This window comes from Marmota monax, unplaced genomic scaffold (assembly GCF_021218885.2).
Source record: "Marmota monax isolate L192 unplaced genomic scaffold, Marmota_monax_Labrador192_F-V1.1 WCK01_AAM20220418_F8-fsc00215, whole genome shotgun sequence".
In the NCBI taxonomy this organism is placed as follows: Eukaryota; Metazoa; Chordata; class Mammalia; order Rodentia; family Sciuridae; genus Marmota; species Marmota monax.
In genome coordinates, this window is record NW_026695214.1 from 767,382 (window position 1) to 792,749 (window position 25,368).

The 25,368-nt window shown below is 45.0% G+C and overlaps 2 protein-coding genes across 4 annotated transcripts; one reads left to right on the forward strand and one right to left on the reverse strand.

Moving 5' to 3' along the window:
• Positions 1–6,682: 6,682 nt before the first annotated feature.
• On the reverse strand, positions 6,683–13,869 carry LOC124084068 (zinc finger protein 773). 2 transcript variants are annotated; one of them, XM_046430998.2, is made up of 4 exons: positions 13,696–13,869; positions 11,866–11,904; positions 10,997–11,123; positions 6,683–9,786 (listed from the first exon to the last, which is right to left on the reverse strand). In XM_046430998.2, exons 1-4 carry the CDS (start codon positions 13,714–13,716, stop codon positions 8,639–8,641), a joined length of 1,335 nt encoding a protein of 444 aa, XP_046286954.1. In that variant the 5' UTR covers positions 13,717–13,869; the 3' UTR covers positions 6,683–8,638. The 2 variants fall into 2 exon arrangements, with proteins under 2 accessions (XP_046286954.1, XP_046286955.1); XM_046430999.2 differs by lacking the exon at positions 11,866–11,904 and having other exon boundaries at positions 13,696–13,868.
• Positions 13,870–17,264: 3,395 nt separating this feature from the next.
• On the forward strand, positions 17,265–24,248 carry Znf772 (zinc finger protein 772). Of its 2 annotated transcripts, none has more exons than XM_046430990.2 (4): positions 17,265–17,537; positions 18,167–18,293; positions 18,785–18,892; positions 19,541–24,248. In XM_046430990.2, exons 1-4 carry the CDS (start codon positions 17,505–17,507, stop codon positions 20,686–20,688), a joined length of 1,416 nt encoding a protein of 471 aa, XP_046286946.1. In that variant the 5' UTR covers positions 17,265–17,504; the 3' UTR covers positions 20,689–24,248. The 2 variants fall into 2 exon arrangements, with proteins under 2 accessions (XP_046286946.1, XP_046286947.1); XM_046430991.2 differs by having other exon boundaries at positions 18,173–18,293.
• The last annotated feature ends 1,120 nt before the right edge of the window (positions 24,249–25,368 follow it).

Consider the following 25,368-nt stretch of genomic DNA (forward strand, 5'->3'; position numbering starts at 1 on the left):
AGTGACCAGACACTGCCCAGAAGTGGGCCCCCCTCCCTCCCTGATCCTGCTTTTTTTCCTGCAGAGAACAGGAAAGCTTTTTCAGAAAAGCAAAAGCTTTGATTTCGCTCAGGATTTGATATCCTGCCCAGACATATAGCCACAAAACTTGAGAACATGGTGTTCCCATGCTGACAAGGAACCAGTAAGAGAGCCAGGTGCACCACCACTCAGAAAATGAGGCTGTCACAGTGTGCTGAGGCAGGAGAAGGGCAAGTTTAAATCCAGCCTCAGCAATTTAGTGAGGCCCCAAGCAATTCAGAAAGACCCTGTCTCTAATAAAATATATATATATATATATATATATATATATATATATATTGGCTGGAAATGTTGCTCAGTGGTTAGCACCCTGACTCAATCCCTGATAGATAGATAGATAGATAGATATATGCTGATACTTTGCCCCTCCCCAAATCCATCCTATTGTAATAGGGTCCACTTTATACTTCAAGTGTAAACTTTGCTGCTTGATCCCCCAAATTGTTTACTTTAAAACTGACATGGTTTTCTTCTCCCTTCACCCTTTCTTCTCCTTGTCCCCCTCCTTCACAACAGGGGAAAACCAGACTAACATTTTTCCTGTTCCAGGGTAGATTATCATGTCTTTCACTACCCAGAAGAGTGTCACTGTCCACAAGAATAAAGAAACCCCAAATCTGGGAACTAGAGAGTGATCCTCTCAAGGACACTGGTGTGCACTTAGTAATCACATCTATTTGGATCCCATCCCTTGTATTCCTCTTTTAAAAGCCCTGTGCTAGCTGCTGCCATATGGAGTTTTCTCAGGCCCGCAGAGGAGCCTGACAGCACCCAGCTGATGTGACTGCGCCTTCAGGAGGTTCAGGGGTCACGTTCAGCATGAACAGCCAGGCCAGGACACCCACAGCAAGGAAGAGCATGGGAGAGCTGCCAAGGCCCCGGTGGAAGCCCAGGACCTGGCTGTCTATGACTCTGAATGCCCAGCAAGCAGTTCAGGGATTGATGACAGTGGAGAGGGCAGCTCCTTTGCAGGATGACATGAGCAAGATATGGGCAGGATGTACAGAAGGTGTTACAGGCAGTTGGAGTTGATGTCACACAAGCTCTTCTTGCAAGAATATTGTTTGAAATAAATACAGATGCTTCTCTCAAAGCCGTTAAAGAAAAATTGAGCATATTTGAAAAATACAAACGAAAAGGCACAATCTTCATTGCAAATATTCTCAGCAATTTCTGCCTTTGTTTCAACAGTGGGACATAGATGTACAGGAAACTGAGGGAAAAGAAGAGAAACTTAGCTAATATATTTCAAGATGAAAAAAAAAAAAAGCTTTTTTTTCCTTTTTTCCCCTCCAAGCTAGAATTGTTCAGTGCAAGAAAATTAAAGAAATTGAAAATTTATATGCGTATCAAGGACCTGGGGGAGTATCTTGAAAGTCTTGTTGTCAGTGAACAAAATAAAGTTTAAAACAATGGCTGAGTTGCAGGGAAAAATTATGACAGAAACTCAACAAGAGGTGGCAGTTGCTGAAAACTCACTTCAATCCGTTATACTGATGGCTCTGAAGAAAAAGCTCAAACCTAAGTTATATGATACAAATATAACATTATCTACACTAATAAAAATCCTAGTATTATTCAGTTCATGTTATTTGCCGTTTTGTTAAACACAGGAATTCCTCTGTTAACCACCAAATGAACCCTAAACCATTTTATAAGTATCAGCAGTTACAAAGTCACACACATCAAACTTGCAGCCCTTTAGCAGTGATGGTGATTTCTTTACCCTAATACTTTCAATCACATTTTAATAAAGATGATTCACTTAAAGATAAATAAAAACCCTGTGTTCCTCCTGCAGAGAACAGTCCATCACTACAGCTTAGGGAACAAAAGTAACCGTGTTTCACCTTTACTAGCAAAGCAATAAAAGTTTTCCTTTTGCTCAAAACCTTGTGCTCATTATTGACAATGGCGACAAGGTCCAAGCCTTCTGTATCTCTGTATTGAAATACCAAGATCTGCCACAGTTGGATATTTAATAGATTCTAAAACTATGTTCAAAAGTGAAATCCTAATGTTCCCTTCTAAGCTCCTCCATTTGTTCCACCTCGGGAGCAACTTTCCACCTGCAGTCCCCCTGTAACTGAAGAGAAGCCAGACAATATTCATTAGATCTGGATTCTGAGCGAACTCATTTTGTATCTGAGTGATAATTTGGCGCCTCTTCTGGGGCAGGTGGAGAGCAGAAATCCTATCACCCAGTTGGCCAATAAAGGTGCAAGGTGGGCGGCCCCTGGCACTACCTCCTAGGCCTCTCGGCTGGGAATCCCGGCCTGGCTGTGGCTTTCTGTGGGGATTCCTGTGGTCAGAAGGCCCGTGAAGCGGCCCCGGCAGGAAGGCGCAGGAACGTGGTTTAGGCACCCAGAGATCGACTCAGGCCTCCTGCAGGCTAAGCAGGCTTGACGGAACCCAGGGCTTCCCACCAGCTGCACCCCGAGTCCTGAAGGAGGTCTTAAAACTCCTCAGCCAGAGGGAGGAGGGGATGGCAGTGAGGCGCTCCGAGCCGCCCTAAGCAGCACTTGGCATCCCCTGGTTCACAGGGACCCTCGATGCTGTTCAAAGGTGCGCCTTACTATTTCCAGGGCCTGCTTCCTGGGCTCACCTTCAGGCTTTGCCACCGCCTGGCACTGAGACAGTCTTCTGAATCCAGCCCTCTTGGTCTTTGGTTTCCTTCTCTGTAAAATGGCCTGATCACTGCGCTTTCTCTAGGGGTCCTGTCAAGAGAAGGGAGAGGTGAGACTTGGATGAGAACATTGAATGCGTTGCAGCAGGGAGTGCTCGGTTTCTAGTGTCCAAGAAGGACTTTGCCCTGGTCATGTCTGGTGAGCAGGTTGAGTGCAAGGGGAATGGGACTTCTGAGAATCCTCACATCCACACCGTACGAATGGGCCGATCCTTGGGAAGAGTTGTGCACCTGCGCAGAGACTTCAGTGTCCTTTCTGGCGTGCCCCTCTCCGTGCTGCGACCTGAAGCGAGTCCATCACTACAGGCTCCTTCATCTTTTGGGGTTTAGGACCAGAATGTTAATCCTTCCCTCCCTGGCTTGAGGGTATCCGAGAGGGCACTTGTGTGATGTGAGCGATTCTGAATCTCTGCCGTGGTTGGCGCTTCACTACCGACGCCCTGCACTTAGACCCTCAGTCCCTGATGTAAGTGGAGGCCATCCAGGGACCTATAGGAAAATAGAGCTGGTGCAGAGGCCCCAGACAGCATGCACGGTGATGGCCACAATTTGTACAAAGATGGATCCTATCCTCCCACCTCCATCTATCCCTAACAGCAGCCCCAAAAGCGGACTCCGCCCCAGGTCTGGTCTCCCCTGGGAGAGCATATGCCTTCCGCAGTCACACCCCCAACTCCGAATAACCCGGAGACGCCAGCCTCCAGGGCCAGCGTGGGTCCAGCACCGCCGCTGCACAGGCAGGCCTTTGGATCAGGTATTGTGCGTCCTACAGGCCTGAGCTGACCGGAAGGTTCTCACACGCTGGGCATGGCGCTAAGGAAATGATGTCCTGAGGATCAAGACAGGACAGACTCCTGGGGCCTCCCTGGACAAAGCTCCATCCACAGAAGTCCTTGTGCTAAGGGAGCCTCCTGGGGAGGAATGACGCTGGCATCTGTCCCCGACCTGACCTGCCACTGTCCCTTTCTCCAGCCCCTGCGGGGGGGGGGGGGCCTGCCCAATGGCGGTATGCAGGAGCCCCGCCTGTCCTGCCTTGGACTGGGGTTGACAGCCTTTTCCAGTGGGACTTGTGCCCCTGCAGAGGGAGGTCGTGTCCTGGGAATCTCCGTCTCCCTCCCTCCCTGATCCGGACTCCCAGAAGGGGGCCCCCTCCCTCCCTGATCCGGACTCCCAGAAGTGGGGGCCCCCTCCCTCCCTGATCCGGACTCCCAGAAGGGGGCCCCCTCCCTCCCTGATCCGGACTCCCAGAAGGGGCCCCCTCCCTCCCTGATCCGGACTCCCAGAAGGGGGCCCCCTCCCTCCCTGATCCGGACTCCCAGAAGTGGGGGCCCCCTCCCTCCCTGATCCGGACTCCCAGAAGTGGGCCCCCTCCCTCCCTGATCCGGACTCCCAGAAGGGGCCCCCTCCCTCCCTGATCCGGACTCCCAGAAGTGGGGGCCCCCTCCCTCCCTGATCCGGACTCCCAGAAGTGGGCCCCCTCCCTCCCTGATCCGGACTCCCAGAAGGGGGCCCCCTCCCTCCCTGATCCGGACTCCCAGAAGGGGCCCCCTCCCTCCCTGATCCGGACTCCCAGAAGGGGGCCCCCTCCCTCCCTGATCCGGACTCCCAGAAGTGGGGGCCCCCTCCCTCCCTGATCCGGACTCCCAGAAGTGGGCCCCCTCCCTCCCTGATCCGGACTCCCAGAAGGGGCCCCCTCCCTCCCTGATCCGGACTCCCAGAAGGGGCCCCCTCCCTCCCTGATCCGGACTCCCAGAAGGGGCCCCCTCCCTCCCTGATCCGGACTCCCAGAAGGGGCCCCCTCCCTCCCTGATCCGGACTCCCAGAAGGGGCCCCCTCCCTCCCTGATCCGGACTCCCAGAAGGGGGCCATCTGGACAAGGGTCCTTAATCCAGGCCGGGAGGATGGGACCCTGTAGAGCCAGGTGAGTGAGGTCAGGGCCAAGCCCAAGATAGCGTTCCTGGCGGGCATGGTGGTCAGCGTTGTCCTGTGAGCAGAGAGCAGGGCAGGAGCCACCGAGTAGCAACACAGGAGGCGAGCCTGAGGCAGGTGGGAAGCACAGGTTTAAGGGGAGGAGGGAGGTGCTCAGGCTTCTTCTAACAGGCTCCGGGGCTGCAGGAGGAAAGCAAAGGGGGGTGAAGACTGACTCTTCAGCGGTCAAATAGCCACATTTTCATGATAAAAATCTAATGGTCCATATTTTTTCTGTTTTATTTTTTGATTGAATTTTATTTGCAATATATTTAGTTGAGGGTGTTTCGATTCTCACCCTATGAATCAGCAGAATAGTTCTGTGATAACTCCTCAGGTGTACTCACTGGAGGGGGATGAGCCCAGCTCACCCTGCGACCTGCCCTCCTCTGCCTTTGTGGTAGTCTGGACACTGTTTTGTTGACCTCTTAAAATGAGTTGGGAAGTCTTCCTTCTGTTCTCTCAAATAATGTATTATTATGCTGTTATTTTTGTTTACATTTTTTTTTTTTGAGAGAGAGAGAATTTTTAAAATCTATTTTTTTTTCTAGTTTTCGGCGGACACAACATCTTTGTATGTGGTGCTGAGGCTCGAACCCGGGCCGCACACCTGCCAGGCGAGCACGCTACCGCTTGAGCCACATCCCCAGTCCATGCTGTTATTTTTTTAAAAAAATGTTTAGTAGAATTCACCAGTGAAAAGTACTTAGGCCTTTGATTATTTCTGGGCAAAAATGTTTTCAATTAGTTTCTTAAATATATATAGGCTATTCAAGTTTTTTGTTTGTTTGTTTTCTTAAGTTATTTTTGAAGAAATATGTACATTTCACATAATTTGGTAAAACTCTTGACACACAAAATTACTTAATGTTTTTAATAATCGATTGTCTCAATCTTTCCTTCATCATTGTGTTTTATTCATCTCTGTCAGTCCTACTAGGTTATCACTTTAAAAATCTTTATAAAACTGATTTAAGCACTTATAATTAATAACCTACTACACATTTGACATTTTTTATTTTAAGCCTCATGAGGTGACAAATGCCTAGTATTCCCAGCTAGTCTGGAGGCCACGGCAGAAAGATCCTGAGTTTGAATTAAAAAAAAAAAGTTCAAGGTACAATAAACATTGTTCACTCTAGTAAATGTGGAAAATACAGGTTAATATAAAGGTTTTTAAAATCAACCAAAATCATATAACCAGTTGAAAATGCCATTAAATATTAAAAGCATATATTCATGCTCATTACAATTACATTTATTGGTTGTATAACATGATTTTTAAACTCATTTTTACATTAACATTTCTTGGTGTGGTGTGGGACTTAAACCCAGGGGCACACACATGCTAGGCAAGTGTTCTGCCACTGAACCACACCTTCAGCCCCTAGATTATGAACATTTTACCATTATTAAAGTGTAATACTCCATTTTTATAGGTCTTTATTTTCCACTCATATTTTGAATATAAACGTGAAACTATATTAAAGTAGACAGATGGTGAAGTTGGAGTCACATAAAGTGATGGTGTTATACTTCTGTAATCCCAGTGGCTCAGGAGGCTAAAGCAGGAAGATTACAAGTTTAAAACCAAGCCCTAAACAACTAGTGAGACCCTATCTCAAAATGAAAACTAAAAAGGGCTGGGGATGTAACTCAGTGGTAAAGCACCTATGGGTTTAATACATGCTACCAAAAACAAAACAAAATTCCCTCTGATGGCTTTAAGGAGACTCATCTATTCATGGGTTGTAAATGTGGACACATTATTCCATAGTCAAGATGTTATTGTCTTAAAGAAGGCCAGAGAAGCACTGGCACATCTAAGTTTATGTTTAATCTAGGTTATAGCTCCCCATTCTTCATCGGTCATGAGAAAGTCCAGACCTCATTTTATAACCATGAAGAACTGAAATATGCCAATAATTAAAATGAGCAAGAAACAAATTTTAGAGACTTCAGAAAGGAATACAATTCTTTAATACTTTGATTTTATCCCAGTGAAATCTGTGTTGTGTTGTACTTATGACCCTCAGAACTGTTAAATAATGAGTTTGTGTTGCTTAAGTCATACTTTATAAGGACAGCAATAGAAAATTAATACATAAATATTATTCTGTTTACATTACTTTCTAATATGCAAAAATATGTCTAAGTTCCTGTTGTACATTTCCTGCCACATCCTGAAAATAACCTCTTCCCTAAGGGACCCAGTTTCCTTTAATTTAAAAATTATATTTTGGAGCTGGGGTTGTGGCTCAGTGGTACAGTGCTTGCCTAGCATGTGTGAGGCCCTGGGTTCGATCCTCAGCACCACATAAAAATAAATAAATAAAATAAAGGTATTGTGTCATTCTACAACTAAAAAATACTCAAAAATAAATAATTAAATAAAAATTATATTTCAAGCTGGGCAAAATGGTGCATTCCTGTAATCCCAGCAGCTTGGATGGCTGGGACAGGAGGATGAGAGTTAAAAGCCAGCCTCTGCAAATGCGAGGCACTAAGCAACTCAGTGAAACCCTGTCTCTAAATAGAATACAAAATAGGGCTGGGAATGTGGATCAGTGGGCAAGTGCCCCTGAGTTCAATCCCCAGTATATATATATAATTTCAAACTAATAACTGGATATTAAATATGCCTATAACTACTGGAATGTAATTGCTTGCTAGGTTGTTTTAGAATAGAGGATATGTGCACATGTAAACATTTCTACATAAATTCTTCATCTGGACTTAAATGTACAAATATTTTACAAGAATGAATATTTAAAGGCAAAGATACAGTATAGTAAAAGAAAGAGAATGAAGTACCAGTACACAATAATGGAATAAATAGATAAATTTGACTTCATGAAAATTAAGCAATTCTGCCCTAGGAAAGATACTGTTAAGTAAACACAAAAGCCAAAGATTGTGAGAAAATATAGGCAATACTTGCATCCAAAAATATTAATAAAATTTCAAAACAATCATAAAAAAAACAAGTAATTTTTTTAAACAGACAAAAAAAATGAACAGACATTTCACTCAAGGTATACAGATGACACACATGAAAAAATGCAACAATGACCCATTAGGGGAAAAGAAATTAAAACCACAACAAAATACTACTGCATACCTACTGGAATGACTAAAATGAATAGTCCATGAATTAGAAAGTGTCAGGAAGGATATGAAGAACTGATAATGTGATATATTCTTGGAGGAGATGTGAAAACAAATAACCACTTGACAGGCTCTTAAAAACTTAATATTTGGACTAACTTCTAACATGAGAGTGTGAAGAGTTTTACAGACATGTTCCCAGGAAAACTGATGAAATATAAAAAATACAATTGAGAGTCTTCTGAAAATGGTCCTCAAGGTGTATACGAAATATTTATTTAGGAAACTCTAGCATTCAGTATGAAGAGCAAGAGTCAGTCTTACTTGAACCAAGACATTCTGTTCCTCCCTGCCTCCTTGCTTAGTTAGATGGAAACTCCACCTTGTGTAGCCAAGGGTGCAAGTTCCTCTTCTCCCTAGAGCCCACAGGCAGAGGACCATATTCTTGGGAGAAGCATGGTGGCAGCAATTCTCATCCTTCTCTCAGTGTGCATGTCTGGAATGAGTGATATTCAATCCCTGGTACTTCTCTGTTAAGTCACTACTAAGGCCTTTCTCCAGTTTGAACTTCCTGGTGTGGAACAAGTCTACACCACTGGCTTAAGACTTCCTCCACATTCACGGTGTTGATAAGATTTATTTGGGCTGTGATGTTTATGCCACTGAGTCAGAACAGACCTTTGATTGAATTCTTTTCCACACTAACTGCATTCATAATGCCTTTTAGTTTTGTGTCCTCTCCAGGGTTGTGGAAAGGTTGGAGGTGTGGATAAAGGTTTACCCACATTTGAAGCATCAAGACTTTTCTCTAATGTGAACTTTCTGGTGCTGAATGAGGTTGAAACGCTGGCTAAACGATTTCCCACAATCATTGCACTCATACGGCATTTCTCCAGTGTGAATCCGCCGATGTTTAACAAGGCTGGAGCTGTGGCGAAAAAATTTCCCACATTCTCTACACTCATAAGGCTTTGCTCCAGTGTGAACTCTCTGATGTTTAACTAGGCTGGAATTTTCACTAAAGAATTTCCCACATTCATTGCACTTAAAAGGCTTTTCTCCAGTATGAACTTTTTGATGTTGCATGAGACTTGAGCTTTGGCTAAAAAACTTCCCACATTTACTGCACTCATAAGGTCTTTCCCCAGTATGAACTCGCCAATGATTAATTAGACTGGACTTGTGGCTATAGAATTTCCCACATTCACTGCACTTATAAGGTCTTTCTCCAGTGTGAACTCTCTGATGCTTCATGAGGCTGGAGTTGAAACTAAAGAACTTCCCACATTCACCACATTCATAAGGCCTTACTCCAGTGTGGATTCTGTGATGCTGAACAAGTGTGGAATTATGCCTGAAAGCCTTTCCACATTCACTACACGTAAAAGGTTTTTCACCAGTGTGAACTCTGCGGTGTTGAATGAGGTCAGCATTTCGGCTAAAGGATTTTCCACATTCACTGCACCCATAAGGTCTTTCTCCGGTGTGAACTATTTGGTGTATAAAAAGGTTGGATTTATGGCTGAATAGCTTTCCACATTCACTACATTCATAAGGCTTTTCTCCAGTGTGTAGTCTCTGGTGCTGAACAAGCAAATATTTCTGACCGAAAGCTTTCCCGCACTCACTGCATTGGTAGTGCCTTTTCCCAAAATTAACGGCCTCTGCAGTCCCAGTGCTCCTGGGAGGCTCCGCTTTACGGTGAGTCATCTGGAGACTTGAGCTGAGTGTAAAATCTTTCCCATCCTTCCTGCTTTGCAAAGGCTTCTCTGACAGGTGGATTCTGCAGCCCCTCAAAACGGAGACCCTGCCCTCTTCTCTTATTAAGGGTTTCTCTCCACAGCACAGCTTCTGATGTTGGTGACGGTTTTCACTTTGCACTCCTTCTGTGGAAACTCTCTGCTCAGAAGAAGCCTCCACAGTCTCTGCTCTATGCCAACAACCTGAAGGCAGAAAGATGCTGATGAAGAGCCTGACTCTAGTGGGAGCAGCAGCACACTCACAAATGTGTGTCAGGTATCCCAGTAAAGAGTCCCTGGTATTTCTGGGAGAATGAGGGGGCTAGGTCAGGCAGGAAGGAGTTCACTGTGAACTGTTGAACCTGGCAAACTCCCATGTTGGGGAGGCCTCATGGGTATCAATGACATAGAATGGGGTACAGCACAGGTAGGATGAGCAAGGTGCTCAACATACTTGCCTGCAAACAGCTTTCTGTGAGGCCTCAACTGCTGTAGACATGGAACACAGTCCATAGGGTATGTCCAAATCCCCCCAGACTGACTGCATTTGGAGAGTCTGTGTCCAAGGACTACTCAGATAAATGCTCACCTCACAACACATTCAGCAAAAGCCTTTGCTGGCAAATGCTACAGAAGAATGGGTAAAACATGAAAGACAGAGGTGGGGGATAGCCCCGGGTCAAATAACTGAAATGTTAAGCAGGAAAATGTAGAAGATAAGATGGAAGTTACCCATGCCTTAGCCACCAAAATATCAGAAGCACTAAAAGAGTCTTGATATGACCCCATCCCTGAGTTCACATCTTCCTCAGCTCTACCCTCCAAATACCACTCAGCATGGCTGGAGTCATAACTCCCTGTGCAGGAATGGAGGGATCTCCCCATGACTTCAGCTGAGTGATTTCACATGTCCTAGAAAATTCAAGTCCTAAGGAAAAGACAGGACAGGTAAGTGACCAACGCTGGACCAGAGAACCCATTTCACAACTAACCACAGGAAAGAAAACTAATACAAAAAGAATCTTGGAGGAATGTCTTGCAACAACCCAGGAGAGTTGTGACCACATCATGGCCTCAGTTCCTGGCACAGGCAGACCTCAGGTCAGTCAGCTAGAGGAAGAGGACAGAATCTGGGACACAGAACTGCCATGGATTTACCCAGCATCACCAGGCCATTGAGAGGCCAACAGGGTGAGAGACATTAGGCTGACTACAAGACTCCCGATCCTCAAATCCTTCCCTGCATGGCTTTGGGATAGTTTGTGGAGAGAACATGGTAATGTACCAGCCCAGGCCTACTACCTACAATACCTACTCCAGATCACTGGAGAAAGCAGCAGTGTCCATGACCTAGGATACATCTGCCTTGAGGAAAACCCTGCGCAGGATGCTGTGATGGTGAGAAAGACCTTACCCAGAGAGGTCACAAGTGTAAAGTTTTCCATCATCACTTCACGGTACAGGAGTCTCTGAGCATTATCAAGCAGTCTCCATTCCTCCCGTGAGAAGTAGACAGCCACATCCTCAAAGGTCACATAACCCTGTCACATGGGGAAAATTGAGTTTATATGTAGCCTCCTTTCCTGGAACTCTCAGTATTCTCCACCAAATCCACTTCTACTTACTCTCTTCCTTACCCCCTACCTCAAGGGAGATATCAGGCTCTGGAGCCATGGATGCCCAGTCTCTCAAGTTTCCACTGACCACAGTATTTGGCACAGGGCAATAAGAGGCATGTGGATAGAGTCCATCTGATCTCTGGGGTAGATGTGCAGAGTCCTGTCCTTGTCCTGCCAGACAATTTACTGCAATCCTTCAGGTTATGCTTCTCAAATATGGCCAGATTTGGGTCACTTGTCCCTTATGCCCTCGGTACAAGGACCTTAGGGCCATCCATATACACTCTCCAGACATGCATATCACTCTTTGCACTATACCTCCTTTACATCTCAGAATAGATGCCCAGCTCCTGCCTCCGAACATTCCACCCAACATAATGAAAAACTAGCTTTGCCTGAGCACTCCTGGAAAAATCTCAGCTCAAAGCATTTTCTAATATTGATCACTATAGTCTTAATAACTTCTGACTCTCATGCCAATGGTTTCCAGGAATGGGAACCTCTCCATATAATCCCTGATCTGGACTCAGGCCCTGATACCACATGACCACCTTTCAGGGAATGCAAAGAGAAGGTTAGAATAGAAGAGTCCCAGGACAAGACAATCCCAGAAACCATATAGGTGGGAACTGAAGAGGGTGAGGCCTGGGGCACCTATACATACCTCTTCATCATCTGTAAGTGATTCTACAGCCATAGGAATCTATGGAAAAGCAAGGATGTGAGAAGCAGGTAATAATACTGGCATCTCAAAGGACCTTTCAAGTTCCCTCACGTATCCTGGAGTCAGGTGTGCCTAACCACCTACCATCTGGGGCCTAAGTCTTATGGTTTCTTACCGGCTATGTGCCCTTGAACAAGTATCCAACCTTCCTAAGCATCAATGTTGTCATCTGTAACATAGGAATAATAATGGTGCCCATCCAATAGGAGTATTATTTAGTCAAACTCCTTCATATGTGTCAAGTACTCTATTGTGCACATAATGCTACTATCAATAGTTTCAGTGCAAACAAACTGGTAGGTTTTGATAACATAGAAGGTTTTGGTAACGTAGGATGTTTTTTAAATACACCTTTGAAATAAGAATTTGATATTTAAAATATTAGGACATTAGTTGATTGTGTATTTTTATTGTTTGGATTTTTGTTTTCAAATTGGAGATTGAATCCAGGGGTGCTCTACCACTGAACTACATCCCCACTCTTTTTTTTTTTTTTTTAATTTTTAGACAGGGTCTAAGTGATCAAGGATAGCCTTGAACTTGGGATCCTCCTGCCTCAGCCTCTGGAATAGCTGAGATCACAGATGTTTGCCACCATTCCCAGCAAGACATTTAATTTTAGTTAAATGCTGAACACCATATTAAATTTTCAACCAAGTATTAAGTGCTTACAGTCCATGCTGTTTTAACCGCCCCATGTGTAAGTATGAATTTTGATCAATTAGTGCTTAAATAAGTACCTATTTCATAAATTCAAAAAGTCAATAAATATAGGACCTGAGCCTGAGGAAACCAAGTGGGTAGGGTTGGCAACCTAGCTGCCTGTTATAAACCCTCTAGTAGGCAATTCTGCTGGAGGGGAGGTCCTTCCATTGGGGCAGGTGATCATCCCTTCTGCCCTTAAGGTAAGGGGAACTCAGGCACCAAAAGGGATACTCTATCAGCCTCACAAACTTTCCTCTTCTCCACAGGGAGTAGCCACTTAAGGCATGCTGAGCCTGGAGTGACAAATCTATACTGTCCAACACTTCGTTCTCCATTTCAGTCCTGACTCCTGATACTGTATACTTCCACTCTTACAGACGCCAACCAGAACCACTTCAGACCACAGGACTCTACCCCTAAGAAGGCAGCCCTACCCACCAGGCCTACCTCTGCCCTCCCTCATCTCAGGGACCATCTGAAATAAAAACGTAAGATTTTCTCTCCTGAATATAAGCTCCAGGCCCGGCTCTGGTTCAGGCCTCCACTGAACACCTCTTAGTTATCTGTAGCCCAGTCCCTCTCCAGAACTCCAGATGTGAAGCAGCAAGCTGCCCAAGTGATGCTCCCATCCTGGTTCTGGGACATCTGGGGACCATCGTGTCCAAAGCCTAAGTCCTAATCTCCCTGAAACCTGCTCCCTGCAAAAACTCATCTACGTCCATTTGCCAGTTATTCAGGAAAAATGAGAAATATACACAAGCAAACAAAAAGCTGAGATGGCCCTCCCCCCTACTTTCTTTGAGACCCCTGTGACACACGAGGGAATCCCCCCGAGGACTCTGATCACTCCTCCCCTGCCCACGGCCAGCCCTGGGCCAAGTCCCTCCAGGACCCGCCATCTGCACCCTACGGCCCGCAGCGGCCTCTTCCCCCAGGAGTCCCTGTCTGCTCACAACCCTCCGCGGGGACTCATTCCCTCGCGCTGTGGCCTGCACTCCCAGAGGCCCGCCGCCCGCCCTCCACGCGCGGAGCCGACCCGGGCCGGGCCCAGCACGCGCAGCTCACCCGCGCCGCGGCCGCAGCCATCCGACTCCCTCCCGGCGGGCGCGCTCACGGCGGCGTCGCCGTGCCCCAGGGCTCTGACAGGGGACAAAGACTTCCTCCTGCACGGTCCTCCCGCCCCCGACACCTCAGCAGAGCCCGCGCTCCCGCGAGCAGAGGAGCGAAAAGAGCAGCCCCACACGACGCAGGAAGTACCGCCCCGGCGCCGGAAACGCCTGGCTCGGCGCAGAGCCTTCTGGGTAACGTAGTTCCACGGCGTCAAACTGGAAGGAGGCGGGCCTGGTGGCTGACGAAGAAAAGGAGACATCAGCATCAAGAACCAACAGACCGTCCAGACATTGTCCGTATTGCAGACGGGCTAGTTTCAGTCTCCCTGAAAAGCTGCTAGTTCAGTCTTTCTTTCTCAAGGACTTGAATAGGATCTTCAGGACCAACATAGAACACCAATCTTGTTCTCCCAAATTTTGCAAGTCAAGGAGATGCTCAATATAAAGGACGACGGTGGTGAAGCAATGCAGGGTGTTTGAGAAAGGGCTCTGAACTGTGGCTACCGATGGCAAGAGGGCTGGGGATGCCAAGTCTTTATTCCTGCACTCCACACTGATCTGTGTGCTCTCTCCTATCAAGGACCGATCAGGTACTTGTTAAGTCAGGGCGACAAAACTCAAATCGGTAAGCCAACTTTTGTAGATAAATGGCCATATTACAAAACTTAGCCATAACAAAATTCATACAGTACAATACTACTTATAGAAAACTCAGAATCTGGCAATTTTAAAAAAGCATATCATCTAGGGAAATCTGTGTAAAATTTAAAGACATCAACGGAATAACTATCAAACTGTCAGGTGACACAAGCTCTAGGGCATTTTCTGGGTATGTAACGGGAGCAAAGAAGAGGGGATGCCTAAGAAACTTATCAAGGGTGGTTGTTGCACAGATATGTTTTTTAAATTAAAAAAAATTCCTACACCTTTAGGAACATTCCACTGAGTATGTAACAGTTTCAAAACATTTGCCACAGGAATAGAAAAATGGATTCCTTCACAGACTTAAACAGATGCATATATGTGTGGAATTGCAAATAACATGATCAGTAAGGAAAGAATATACTACGTGGTCATTTAGTTAAGGAAAAATAATTGCCTACTAGAAAATTCACCTATCTCATTTAAAACACAAAATAAATTCCATGAGGGTATTTTAAAAGGAAAACAGCAACTTTTTCTGGGTCTATAAGTTTTCTCTATAATCTCTGGGATCCACTCCTGTTTTCAGCTTTTAGAAATATTTTCATGTCTGTCAGGAATAATAATATAAAAGTTTGATTCTCAAACCCTGTCTTCAACCAGACCTCCTTCAGGGCTGGATACCACATTCCTTAGTGTTTGACAAGTCAAACTCATCCAAGAGGGCATGAAAAGCAAATTCTCCTCAAGACCCAGTCATAGGACCACCCTCAACTTGTGGACTTCTATAGGAAAAGAGGAAAAGGTAATTACTGCAACCAACCAAACAGGTTAGAATACCGCCTGGGATTCCCAAGGTTAAAGAACAACTGAATGAGCCACCACCCAGTACTTCAGGAAATTCTAGGCTTCTAACTAGATATGACCATCTGGTCCATAGACACTGGAAGTAAGAATTCTTCAGCTAGAGACCCAAGGACCATCAGAACTATCCTTAGATGAAAAAGTGAACAGAGAGATAATACCACAGGATACAAAAATAGAATTGTATCCTCATGAAGGGAGGGGCCTGATATTTCAAAGGGCCAGTTTGAATCTATAACAGACAAGCAACCTATAAGCCAGAACAGATAAGCAACCCTATAATTCAGTATTTCCCATAATCTTTTAAAAATATATTTTAGTTGTAGTTGGACAAAATACCTTTATCTTATTTATTTTTATGTGTCGCTGAGGATCAAACCCAGTGCCTGCACATGCTAGGCAAGTGCTCTACTGCTGAGCCACAGCCACAGCCCCCCATTGTCTTGATGACCCTGTGCTATTCTAATGCTCCAGTAGGACCAAGTAATTAAAGATTACCAACCACCAACAGTGATGATGCTATTCTTTACTCCTCATTCCCACAGATACTCTAGCTTTAAGAATTAAGTGGATTTTCTTGCTACAAAATACATTATTTGGTATCTCACATGACATTCAGAAATTTATTTTCTTTATAAATGTAGTTCCATTACATTTATTATTTTTGGCCTCAAATAGCCTTATGCCATACTTTTATGAAAAACATTTCCTATGTATAGAAATTTGATTTGCTGATTATTTCTTCTGCACATAAATTGTTCATGTTGTCTTTTCATTATTAAATGACCATTGGTAAATTGCCCATCTTTTTATATACTTGTTAAATACTCAAAGTGATTGAATAGATTCCGATGTATGGAGTATAAAATATATTTTAAAAAGTGTGTTACTAAGTTTGACCCATCACTGACTATACACAGGAGAAATATATTTTGTGTTTGTGGTACTGAGCTACATCCACAGTCCAGGAATTTATGTCATTCACACTTCTACAGCTGGAAAAGTATGAAAATGAGAAAACAACAGAAAGAATGAGGATCTCAGGGAAAGGGATTGAGCCCAAGGCCACCTGCATGAGGTAACCGCAGAACAAGAGTTAGCTACATCTTCGGGGCCTTCAAACATTGCTATTCCATGTTTCCTGTGCCGTGTCTGGAGTCTTGTCTGTCTTGTGCCTAATCCAAAACGTTGAGGCTCTGAAAACTAGGTCTAGAGCTTTAGGTTAAATGTATTAGAAAACACTATAACATTTATTAGCTTCCAGCTGCAGAAGTCTGAATGATATTAGCACAGATAGTGTGTTATGGTTTAGATGTGGTATCCCCCAAAGCTCACGTGTGAGACAATGCAAGAAGGTTTGGAGAAGACCTAATTGGGTTATAGCCTTAGCCTAATCAGTGAATTAATCTCCTGCTAGGGACTAACTGAAGTGGTAGGGTGTGGCTAGAGGAGGTGGGAATTCAGGCGTGGCTTTCTGGCAGATATTAGTACCTGCAGGTGGAGCTGCTTCCCTCTGCCATGATTTTCCACCAGCATTTTCTTCTCACCTCCAGCCCTGAAGAATGGAGTGGGCCTTTAATGGACTAAGACCTCTGAAACTTTGAGCTGTCAAATAATCTTTTCTCCTTCTATACTTGTTCTCATCCGGTTCTTTAGTCACAGCAGTGAAAAAGCAGACTAAAACAGAGTGTGTCCATTTTTATATTTTTTAAGATGTGGATTTTCTGCATAAGGAGGCTGAAATGGTAAGTATTTCTGTGATGTGTTACAGACTACACTCATCAAAAACAGAAACAGCTCTTCAGAAAAAGCAAAGCTCAGCCTAGTACACAGACTCCAGACGCCGATTCCGGGCCCGGCTATTGGCACAGCTGGGCTGCGACTCCGAAGGTTTGGCCCTCGGCCGCGAGCTACCGCTAGAGCCATGAGAACTACACTACCCAGAAGCCTCAGTAGCTCCGAGTCAATCAAGACCCAGGAAGGGGCGTTCCCGCTCTGGCGGAAGTGGTTCGGCGGAAGTTCCTACTCCCTTCACGGGAGACATCTTGTTGGCTTTTTGATTAGTAGATCAGTCTCAGGAACGCCGTGTCACACCCGTGGTGACAGGAACGGGAAGTCGGGAGCCGAGGCATTGTCTTCCCTGAACGGAGCGGGCCGCGGGCTCCGCGGTGGCGCCGCCTGAGGGACCCGGGCGCGGGGCGGGGCCCCGCAGGGCGGATCCCGGCCCCCGCCCTAGTCACCCGGCCAGCCCCCGGCCCGATGGCGGCGGCGGCGCCGAGGGACCCGGCGCAGGTGGGTGCATCCCCGGTTTGACCGCCGCCGCCCAGGCTCGGAGGTGCGGGGCGGAGGGAGCGGCGCGCGGGCGAGGCGCTGGGCCTGTGTTGGGGGGCTGAGGGGAGCTCGGGGAGGCTCCCACGGGGGAGGCGCCCCGAGGGTTAGAGGGGTCCATCCCAGGGAAGAGCAGAGGGCGATGGCGGAGGAAGACTGGGGGTGGAAACGGAGGGGCCGAGCGGACAGCCCCCTCGCTCTGTGGGCAGAAGGCGGGCAGGCAGAGCCTCGGGGCTCTTTGGGGATTTCCTGCCTCTCACAGTTTGTGTAAACTTGGGAGAATTATGGGACCTACCCGGTGGGGATGCTGTCCTGAGCCCCCTTCCCGTGTGGTCCCCGGGACGGTGCGGTCGTACAGGATACTTGGTCCAGGCCTAACGGGAATCAGCGGACAGAAGGTGGACCCTGTGTGTGAAGCCTAGAGCCCAGTTGCCTGGGCTGTGGTAGGCTCGGTGGTCAGGAGGGTCACGAGGAGGAAGACACTAGTGGCACCTGGTTCTGGTGTTTCCTGTGGTGGGAGCGTGTGGTCAGGACAGGAAGGGGCCCCTTGGAAGAGAGGCACTTCATGGACTTGGCTCTCCCCATCGTGGCAGGGGCAGGTGAACTTTGAGGATGTGTTCCTGTACTTCTCCCAGGCAGAGTGGGAACTCCTTGATGAGGCTCAGAGGCACCTGTACCGCGATGTGATGCTGGAGAACTTTGCTCTTATGGCCTCCCTGGGTAAGGCCCTTATACCCGCCCCAGTGTCCTGAACTGGACTCTTCCCTTTCCTTGTTCCCCAGGGCAGCCATGTCCTTCTTACATGGCAGCCAGGTGTACTACCTCCTTCCCAGTTCCCTGGAGCTGGTGCTCTGGATGCTGGACCTGGGTTGTGTGCATTTCTGCCTCCTGCTTTTCAGGAGTCCCAGAACCTGCCATCCCAAAGGATTGCAGAGATAAAGCCAGGAGCCACGTGTTCTACAGTCAGCCAGTGGAATATATCCATCTTGTCTTCTCCCTGACATCTCTGGGCCTCAGATTTTGCCCCCTTCCTGTAGCTGACATTTCCTGTGGCTAGTGCCTGGAATTGCAATGACCAGTATGGTTATTACTTGCTACGATCACTGGGTTGACCCCACTGTGAAATTATTTTATAATATTTACTTTTCTTCTCTGTAGGGTGGGTCACCTAGACCAGTGATGGCCATTTATCTGTCCTGTCTTACCCTTAGGACACGCATCATCCATGTTTCATAGAGTTGCTTCACTGGAGCTGGGCAGTGAGCCCTGGGGACCTGACTGGGTGGACATAATTCCAGCCATTGCCAGAGAGATTCTAGGTAAGTGTGACCCTGGGGAGGGGAAGCTGGGGAACTTATCTATGATGTCAGAGCTGAGTTTAAATCATTCCATAACCTCTCTATGCCCACAGTTGTTTTAGTGCCAAGGTCACTGGCCATACTTCAGTTCTGTCTACTTTCCTATTTACACGTTTGTCTTACTCTCTGATCTTTGGTCTCTAGCCATTCCATGTCTCTGCCTCTACATCTCAGCTGTTCCTCTCCATTGCTTCCTCCTCAATACTCTTCAACATTAGCCTGATCTCAGTGAACATGCCCTGCACGGTCCTTAAACAACAGATACCCAGTAGCACTTTGATTGTCTTGAGCGTGAACGTGATCCTTCTGTACAACTCTCACCTGTCCCAAGAAACCAAGGAAATTTGATTGTAAAAGACTTAATTAGGGACCCTACATCATCTTCCTGTGCTGTTCCTCACATTTGTGTCCTCTCCCATGAAGGCTTCCTCCATTCCATGATCTTCAGATACCAGCTACTGCACAGCAGACCTCTACTGAACCTAATTTCAGGCCTGTTGTCCTGACCTCCTGTGATTTATGATCTTAGTTGTCGTTGATGCACATTTTTAATGAGGGTACTCGTAATACTTGTCAATTTGTACTTCACCAGCATTTCTCTGCTTTTAGGCTGTTGGCATGGAGTACGGGATGAGGAGGCACCTAAGCAGAGCATTTTTACAGAGGAAGTATCACAGACCAGGACTCCCAAGGGAGGCTTTTCTACTCAGGAGTCCCACCTCTGTGAGATGTGTGGTCAACTCTTGAAAGATATTTCACACGTGGCCAAGCACCAGGACACACACCCTGGGCAGAAACCATACATGTGCGTGGCATGTGGGAAACAGTTCTGGTTCACGGCAAACCTTCACCAGCACCACAAGCAGCCCAGTGAAGAGAAACCCACTAGAAGGGACAAGGGCAGTACCTTTCTTGTGAACCACTGTCCTGTCCAACCCTCAGAGATGCTTTCTATGACAAGGAAGAGTTGTAAAGACTCCCCAAGCAGCTCAAGCATTTTCCCACACCATTACCCTCACAGTGAGTGGGATCCACATGGTAATACCAGGTATGAGGAGACCATTCCTGCTGGACAGAGGCATTACACATGCAGTGAATGTGGGAAAGCCTTCAGCCGCAAAGACTCACTTGTTCAGCACCAGAGAGTCCACACTGGAGAAAGACCTTATGCATGTGGTGAATGTGGGAAAACCTTCAGCCGCAAACCCATACTTGCTCAGCATCAGAGAATTCACACTGGAGAAATGCCTTATCAATGTGGCATATGTGGAAAGGTTTTCAATCATAGCTCTAACCTTATTGTCCACCAGAGAGTCCACACTGGAGCGAGGCCTTACAAATGCAGTGAATGTGGGAAAGCCTATAGCCACAAATCCACACTTGTTCAGCATGAGAGTGTACACACTGGAGAAAGGCCTTATGAATGCAGTGAATGTGGAAAATACTTTGGTCACAAGTATAGGCTCATTAAACATTGGAGTGTTCACACTGGAGCAAGGCCTTATGAATGCATTGCATGTGGAAAGTTCTTCAGCCAAAGCTCCGATCTTATTGCTCACCAAAGGGTTCACAATGGTGAAAAGCCATACGTGTGCAATGAATGTGGAAAAGCCTTTAGTCACAAACATGTACTTGTTCAGCACCATAGGATTCACACTGGGGAAAGGCCATATAAGTGCAGTGAGTGTGGGAAGGCCTTCAGGCAAAGGGCTTCTCTCATCCGCCACTGGAAAGTCCACACTGGAGCAAGGCCTTAGTTTGTAGCTGCAGCCATGTCCTGTTCAGCATGACTGGTACTTGAGAACAGATTAGGAAGCAGCCCTTGTGCAGAGCCCTCAGCCAGAGGTTGAGCCTCAGACATTCAGACATCCATCCTGGGGAAATCCTGAATGCCAGCTGTGTTGGAAGCTTTCTGGGGCTTTGTTGCATTTTCTGACCTGCCAGAACCCTTGCCAGAATTGTATCTCTGGCATTGCCTCTGAGAGGAGGCACTGTTTTGGCACTTAGAGCCTTGTATTGTGCACTCCAGTGTGTGTGAAAGCCACACCTCTGTGTCCCTCCATGGGATCATGAGTAGCCCAAGGCTGTGGAGCACTCCCTCTCTCTCCTGCCCCTCCCCTGACTCGATTAAGCCTGGATTGGGTCAGGTTTGGGCCAGTAGGATTCTGCTGATTGCCAGCACAGGTTTCCCTTCTAAATGGACATGGTTGGTCTCAGGTGGCATCTGTGATGGATTGGTCTAGCTTCTCAGACACTTAAACTGAAATTGCCTGCCTCATATTGTTCTGGCTTGGCAACAGATGTCTTAATTTCTACATCATATTTAATCTTGGGGATTTACTTGTGGATTGGTCTGGGAGCAGAATTAGATTCCACTGGCATGAAGGGATGAAGACATTTTGTGAGAGCCCTAGCTGTTGGTGTCTCGGATGCTAGGAGGATGGCAAAGAATAGCCCTCATCTAGTGTTGGCCTCACATGTATTGCTGCTTGCACTCTCCTAGGAAAGAATACTGATCTTTGCAGATCCGATCTTGGGATCTATATGCCAAGAGTATTTATGTGACCAAAGTTACCCTAAGCAGTGGGAATTTTGACAATCTCTGTTGTGTCTGGGAGCATCTTGAATTGGGTCCCTGTTCTCAAAGGACATTTCATATTTCTCAGCCCTTTTGCAGAGAACTTGACCCTTTGGACCTGAAATAGGTCATTTGGTAAACAGATACCTCTGGTGTTTCGTGGATGGAAAAGGTGTGATCACAGTTGGTACAGGGAGTTAGGAGAGGGCAGCCGACTATAGGGATGGAAACTATCCATAGTAGCAGGTGTGGTGCCATACCTGTAGTCCCAGCTACCCAGAAGGCTGAGGCAGGAGGATCACTTGAACTCAGATTTCAAGATAAGCCTGGGTTGCATGATGGGATCCCCATCTCAAAAATAAATTGATAGATAGATAAATAAAAGTGTCTCCACAAATGTTTCTATCGTTTTGGCTTTATGAGGGTTTGCAGAAATTCTCAAGACTCCCACACCTTTGTCTCTTGTGGCTAAGGTCACTCTCAGAGATATCATTCTAAATATTTTCTGCGACAAATGGGGCATAATTATAGTGTGCAGTCTCATGTTTTTTTAATTTAATTTTATTTTTTTAGTTGTTAATAGAATTTTATTTATATGTGGTGCTGAGAATTAAACCCAGTGCCTCACACATGCTAGACAAGCCCTCTACCACTGAGCTACAACCCCAGCCCCCCAGTCTCATAAGTTTTGATACATATTTGCACCTGGGCAGCCGAAAGTTTCTTGATTCCCTTTATAATTTCTCTCCCTGTCCTGTCCTCAGGCGATCATTGATCTACTGTCACTGTAGGTTTGTTTGCATTTCCTAGATTTTATATATGTGAACTAATGCAATATGTCCTCTGATGTATCTGACTTCTTTAATTCTGATTATTTGTGTTCATCCATGTTGTCTTGTGTGTTAGAGATTTATTTTTTTTCTTTTATACTGTGAGTGTATTCCAATATGGAGAAATATTTCCAAAGCAAGTCATTTGGAGAGACTCACCCAGGACCCAAATTGCAGTGTCTGACTCATTATTGATTTATAATTTAATTCCATTTTAGAGGCGCAGGTTGTAACACGTGATTGTAACACATTCTGTAGGTGGCAATGACTAGTCCTGGTAAAGGTGGAAGGGACTGCCTGACAGAGTAAATACAAGGAGGTAGGGATTTGTGTGTGTGTGTGGGTGGGGGGGGATGGTATTCCTAGGATATTGGTGACTGCAATCTGTGCTTTGTTTTCATTTTACATTTTTAGTCTTTTAAATATGTTTTTTAGTTGTTGGTAGACCTTTATTTTATTTATTTTATATGTGGTGCTGAGAATCAAACCCAGTGCCTCACACATGCCAGGCAAGTGTGCTACTGCTGAGCCCAGCCCCCTCTGCATTTTTAGTCTTTTAATGGTGAATCTAATTGAGTTTTCAGTGTGATGCCAACCTTGCATTTCTAGGAGAAGACCCTTTTGGTAGTGATGTGTTATTCTTTATACACCGGTGGATTTGTTTAGGTATTGTATCGTATTCACAGTTGTGAGGGATGTCGGTTCCTAACTTTCTTTAACGCCTGGGCTTGGCTTTGGTTCCAGCATAATGTTGGCTTTACAGAATGATTTGGGAGCCAGTTAATCATCCAAAACAGTTTGTGAAATTGATATTTCTTCCTTAAGTTTTTGGTAGAATTCACCAACGAAGCTGTCTGGGCCTGGAATTTGTTTTGTGTGGAAGTTTTTTAACTATAAGATTGATTTCTTAGTAGTTTTCTTCTCCTCCTCCTCCTCCTCTTTCTTTCTTGTCAAGAACAAGTTTTGATGGATTATGTCTTGCAAGGAGTAGTTTGTTAATTTTATTTAAGTAGTCAAAATGTTCAAAATTCCCTTATTACTAGCAGTATCTAGAATCTGTAGTCATGCTACATGTGGTCATGTCGTGATGCTGATGTTGTCTGCACAGTATGTTTTATTTCTGATCAGTTTTGATAGAGATTTATCAATTTTATGATCTTAAGGCACATGGATTCATTAATTTCTCTATTTTCTATTTCTTTTTTCTCTTTCAGTCTGACCCTTATTATTACCTTCAGCTTTTATTAGATTTCATTTCTTTTTTGCTACTTTTTAATATGAAAGGGGTCCTTCATTTGACACCCTTGGCTGTTTTTTTTCTAATATAGATGCATAATGGTAGCATTGTCCCATAAGGACTATTTTATTTCTCTCCCATGAAACTTAATATATTGTTTTTATTTTAATTAAGTTTAAAATCTTTTAAAATTTCTTTGTAAATTCCTACTTTGACATATGGCTCTTTTTAGAAATGTATTATTTAGTTTCCAAATATTTCATGTTTTTCTTTGTTTTTTTTCTGGTAATTTATAATTTAATTCCATTTTAGAGCACATACCGTATGACTTGAATCATTTGCATTTATTGAAACTTTCTTTATTGCCCAGAATATGACTATCTATCTGTAAGATTTGCAGATTCACCTGACAAGTCTGTGTATTGTACTATTGTTAGGCGAAGGGTTCTGTACGTGTCAAAGGTCAAGAAGCTAATAAGATTGTCTAAGTTTTCTGTATCCTCACTGATTTTCTGTGTTTGGGAATTGTTTATATCAATTATTTGAAAATAATTGTTTCTATATTTGAATGTAAAAGTAGATTTACCTATTTGTACAGTTCTATCATTTTTTTCTTCATGTATTTTGATGCTGTTTTATTTGGTGAATAAATATTTCCTATTGTTATGTCCACTTAATGAATTATCTTCTTTATCATTGCAGCCCTCCTTATCTATGGCAGTATTCTTTGCCCTAAAATCTACCTTGTTTGATGTGGTACAATTAACATGGTATAATTTTGATTGAACACTCAATTTTGCCTCTTTGGGTATTGAAAACTTTTGTATTTCTCTTCTTTTTTTTTTTTTCTGTTACATTAAGTTACTTGGAAACAATATGATCTTTTAAGGCCTTGATTCCAAGCATTTTTATTCCCCATCTAATAAGGCAGAAGAATTTTATTTCCTGATGCCTCATGAAAATTTTTGAACATTTCCATTCAAACTGGTTGGATCAGGAGTTCTCTGGTCTCCAAGCCTTAAGAGGATCCTTTCTGCTGATCTGATCCTTTCTGTTGGCTCTTTGGCTGTCCTCTGTGGGGTATTACATGCATATTCAGATCTGTACTTAGCTGAATATTTGGAAATGGCCTTGTGTACATCTCTGGTTTCTTGTTCTGTGTTCTCTCTACCTTGGCAAGCCCCGATGCCAGCTTCTGACAAGTATATAGTGAGTTTGGGTCTCTGCCTGAGCTTTCCATCCTAGCACTAGAACCTAGAATTGATTTTCACAGTAACCTGGGGCAGCCCGTACAGAGGTACATGCCTGTAATCCCAGTGGTTCGGGAGGCCAAGGCAGAAGAATTGCAAGTTCAAAGCCAGCCCTGCAACTTATTGAGGCCTGAACTCAGTGAGACCCTGTTTTAAAATAAAAAATAAATGGATAACGTGTCTAAGCAATTCTTCCTCAGTAAACTGAAAATAAGAGAACAAAAATTGATCGAGGGGCTGGGGCTCAGTGGCAGAGTGCTTGCCTAGCACATGTAAGGCACTTAGTTGGATCCTTAAAACTGCATACAAAATAAACAAAGGCATGCTGTTCATCTACAACTATAATTTTTTTAATTGATTGAAAAATATCAATGACCAGGTTCACTCAGAAACAAATAGATAATCTGAAAAAACTCCTCTGCTAGATACTTGATTGATATTTCCAGATAACAGGCAAAGCTAATCTATGTGTAAATGTAAGTCTCCCCATCAAAAACTTCAAGATGGCTTCACTAATGGATTCTATAAAACACTTCATGAAG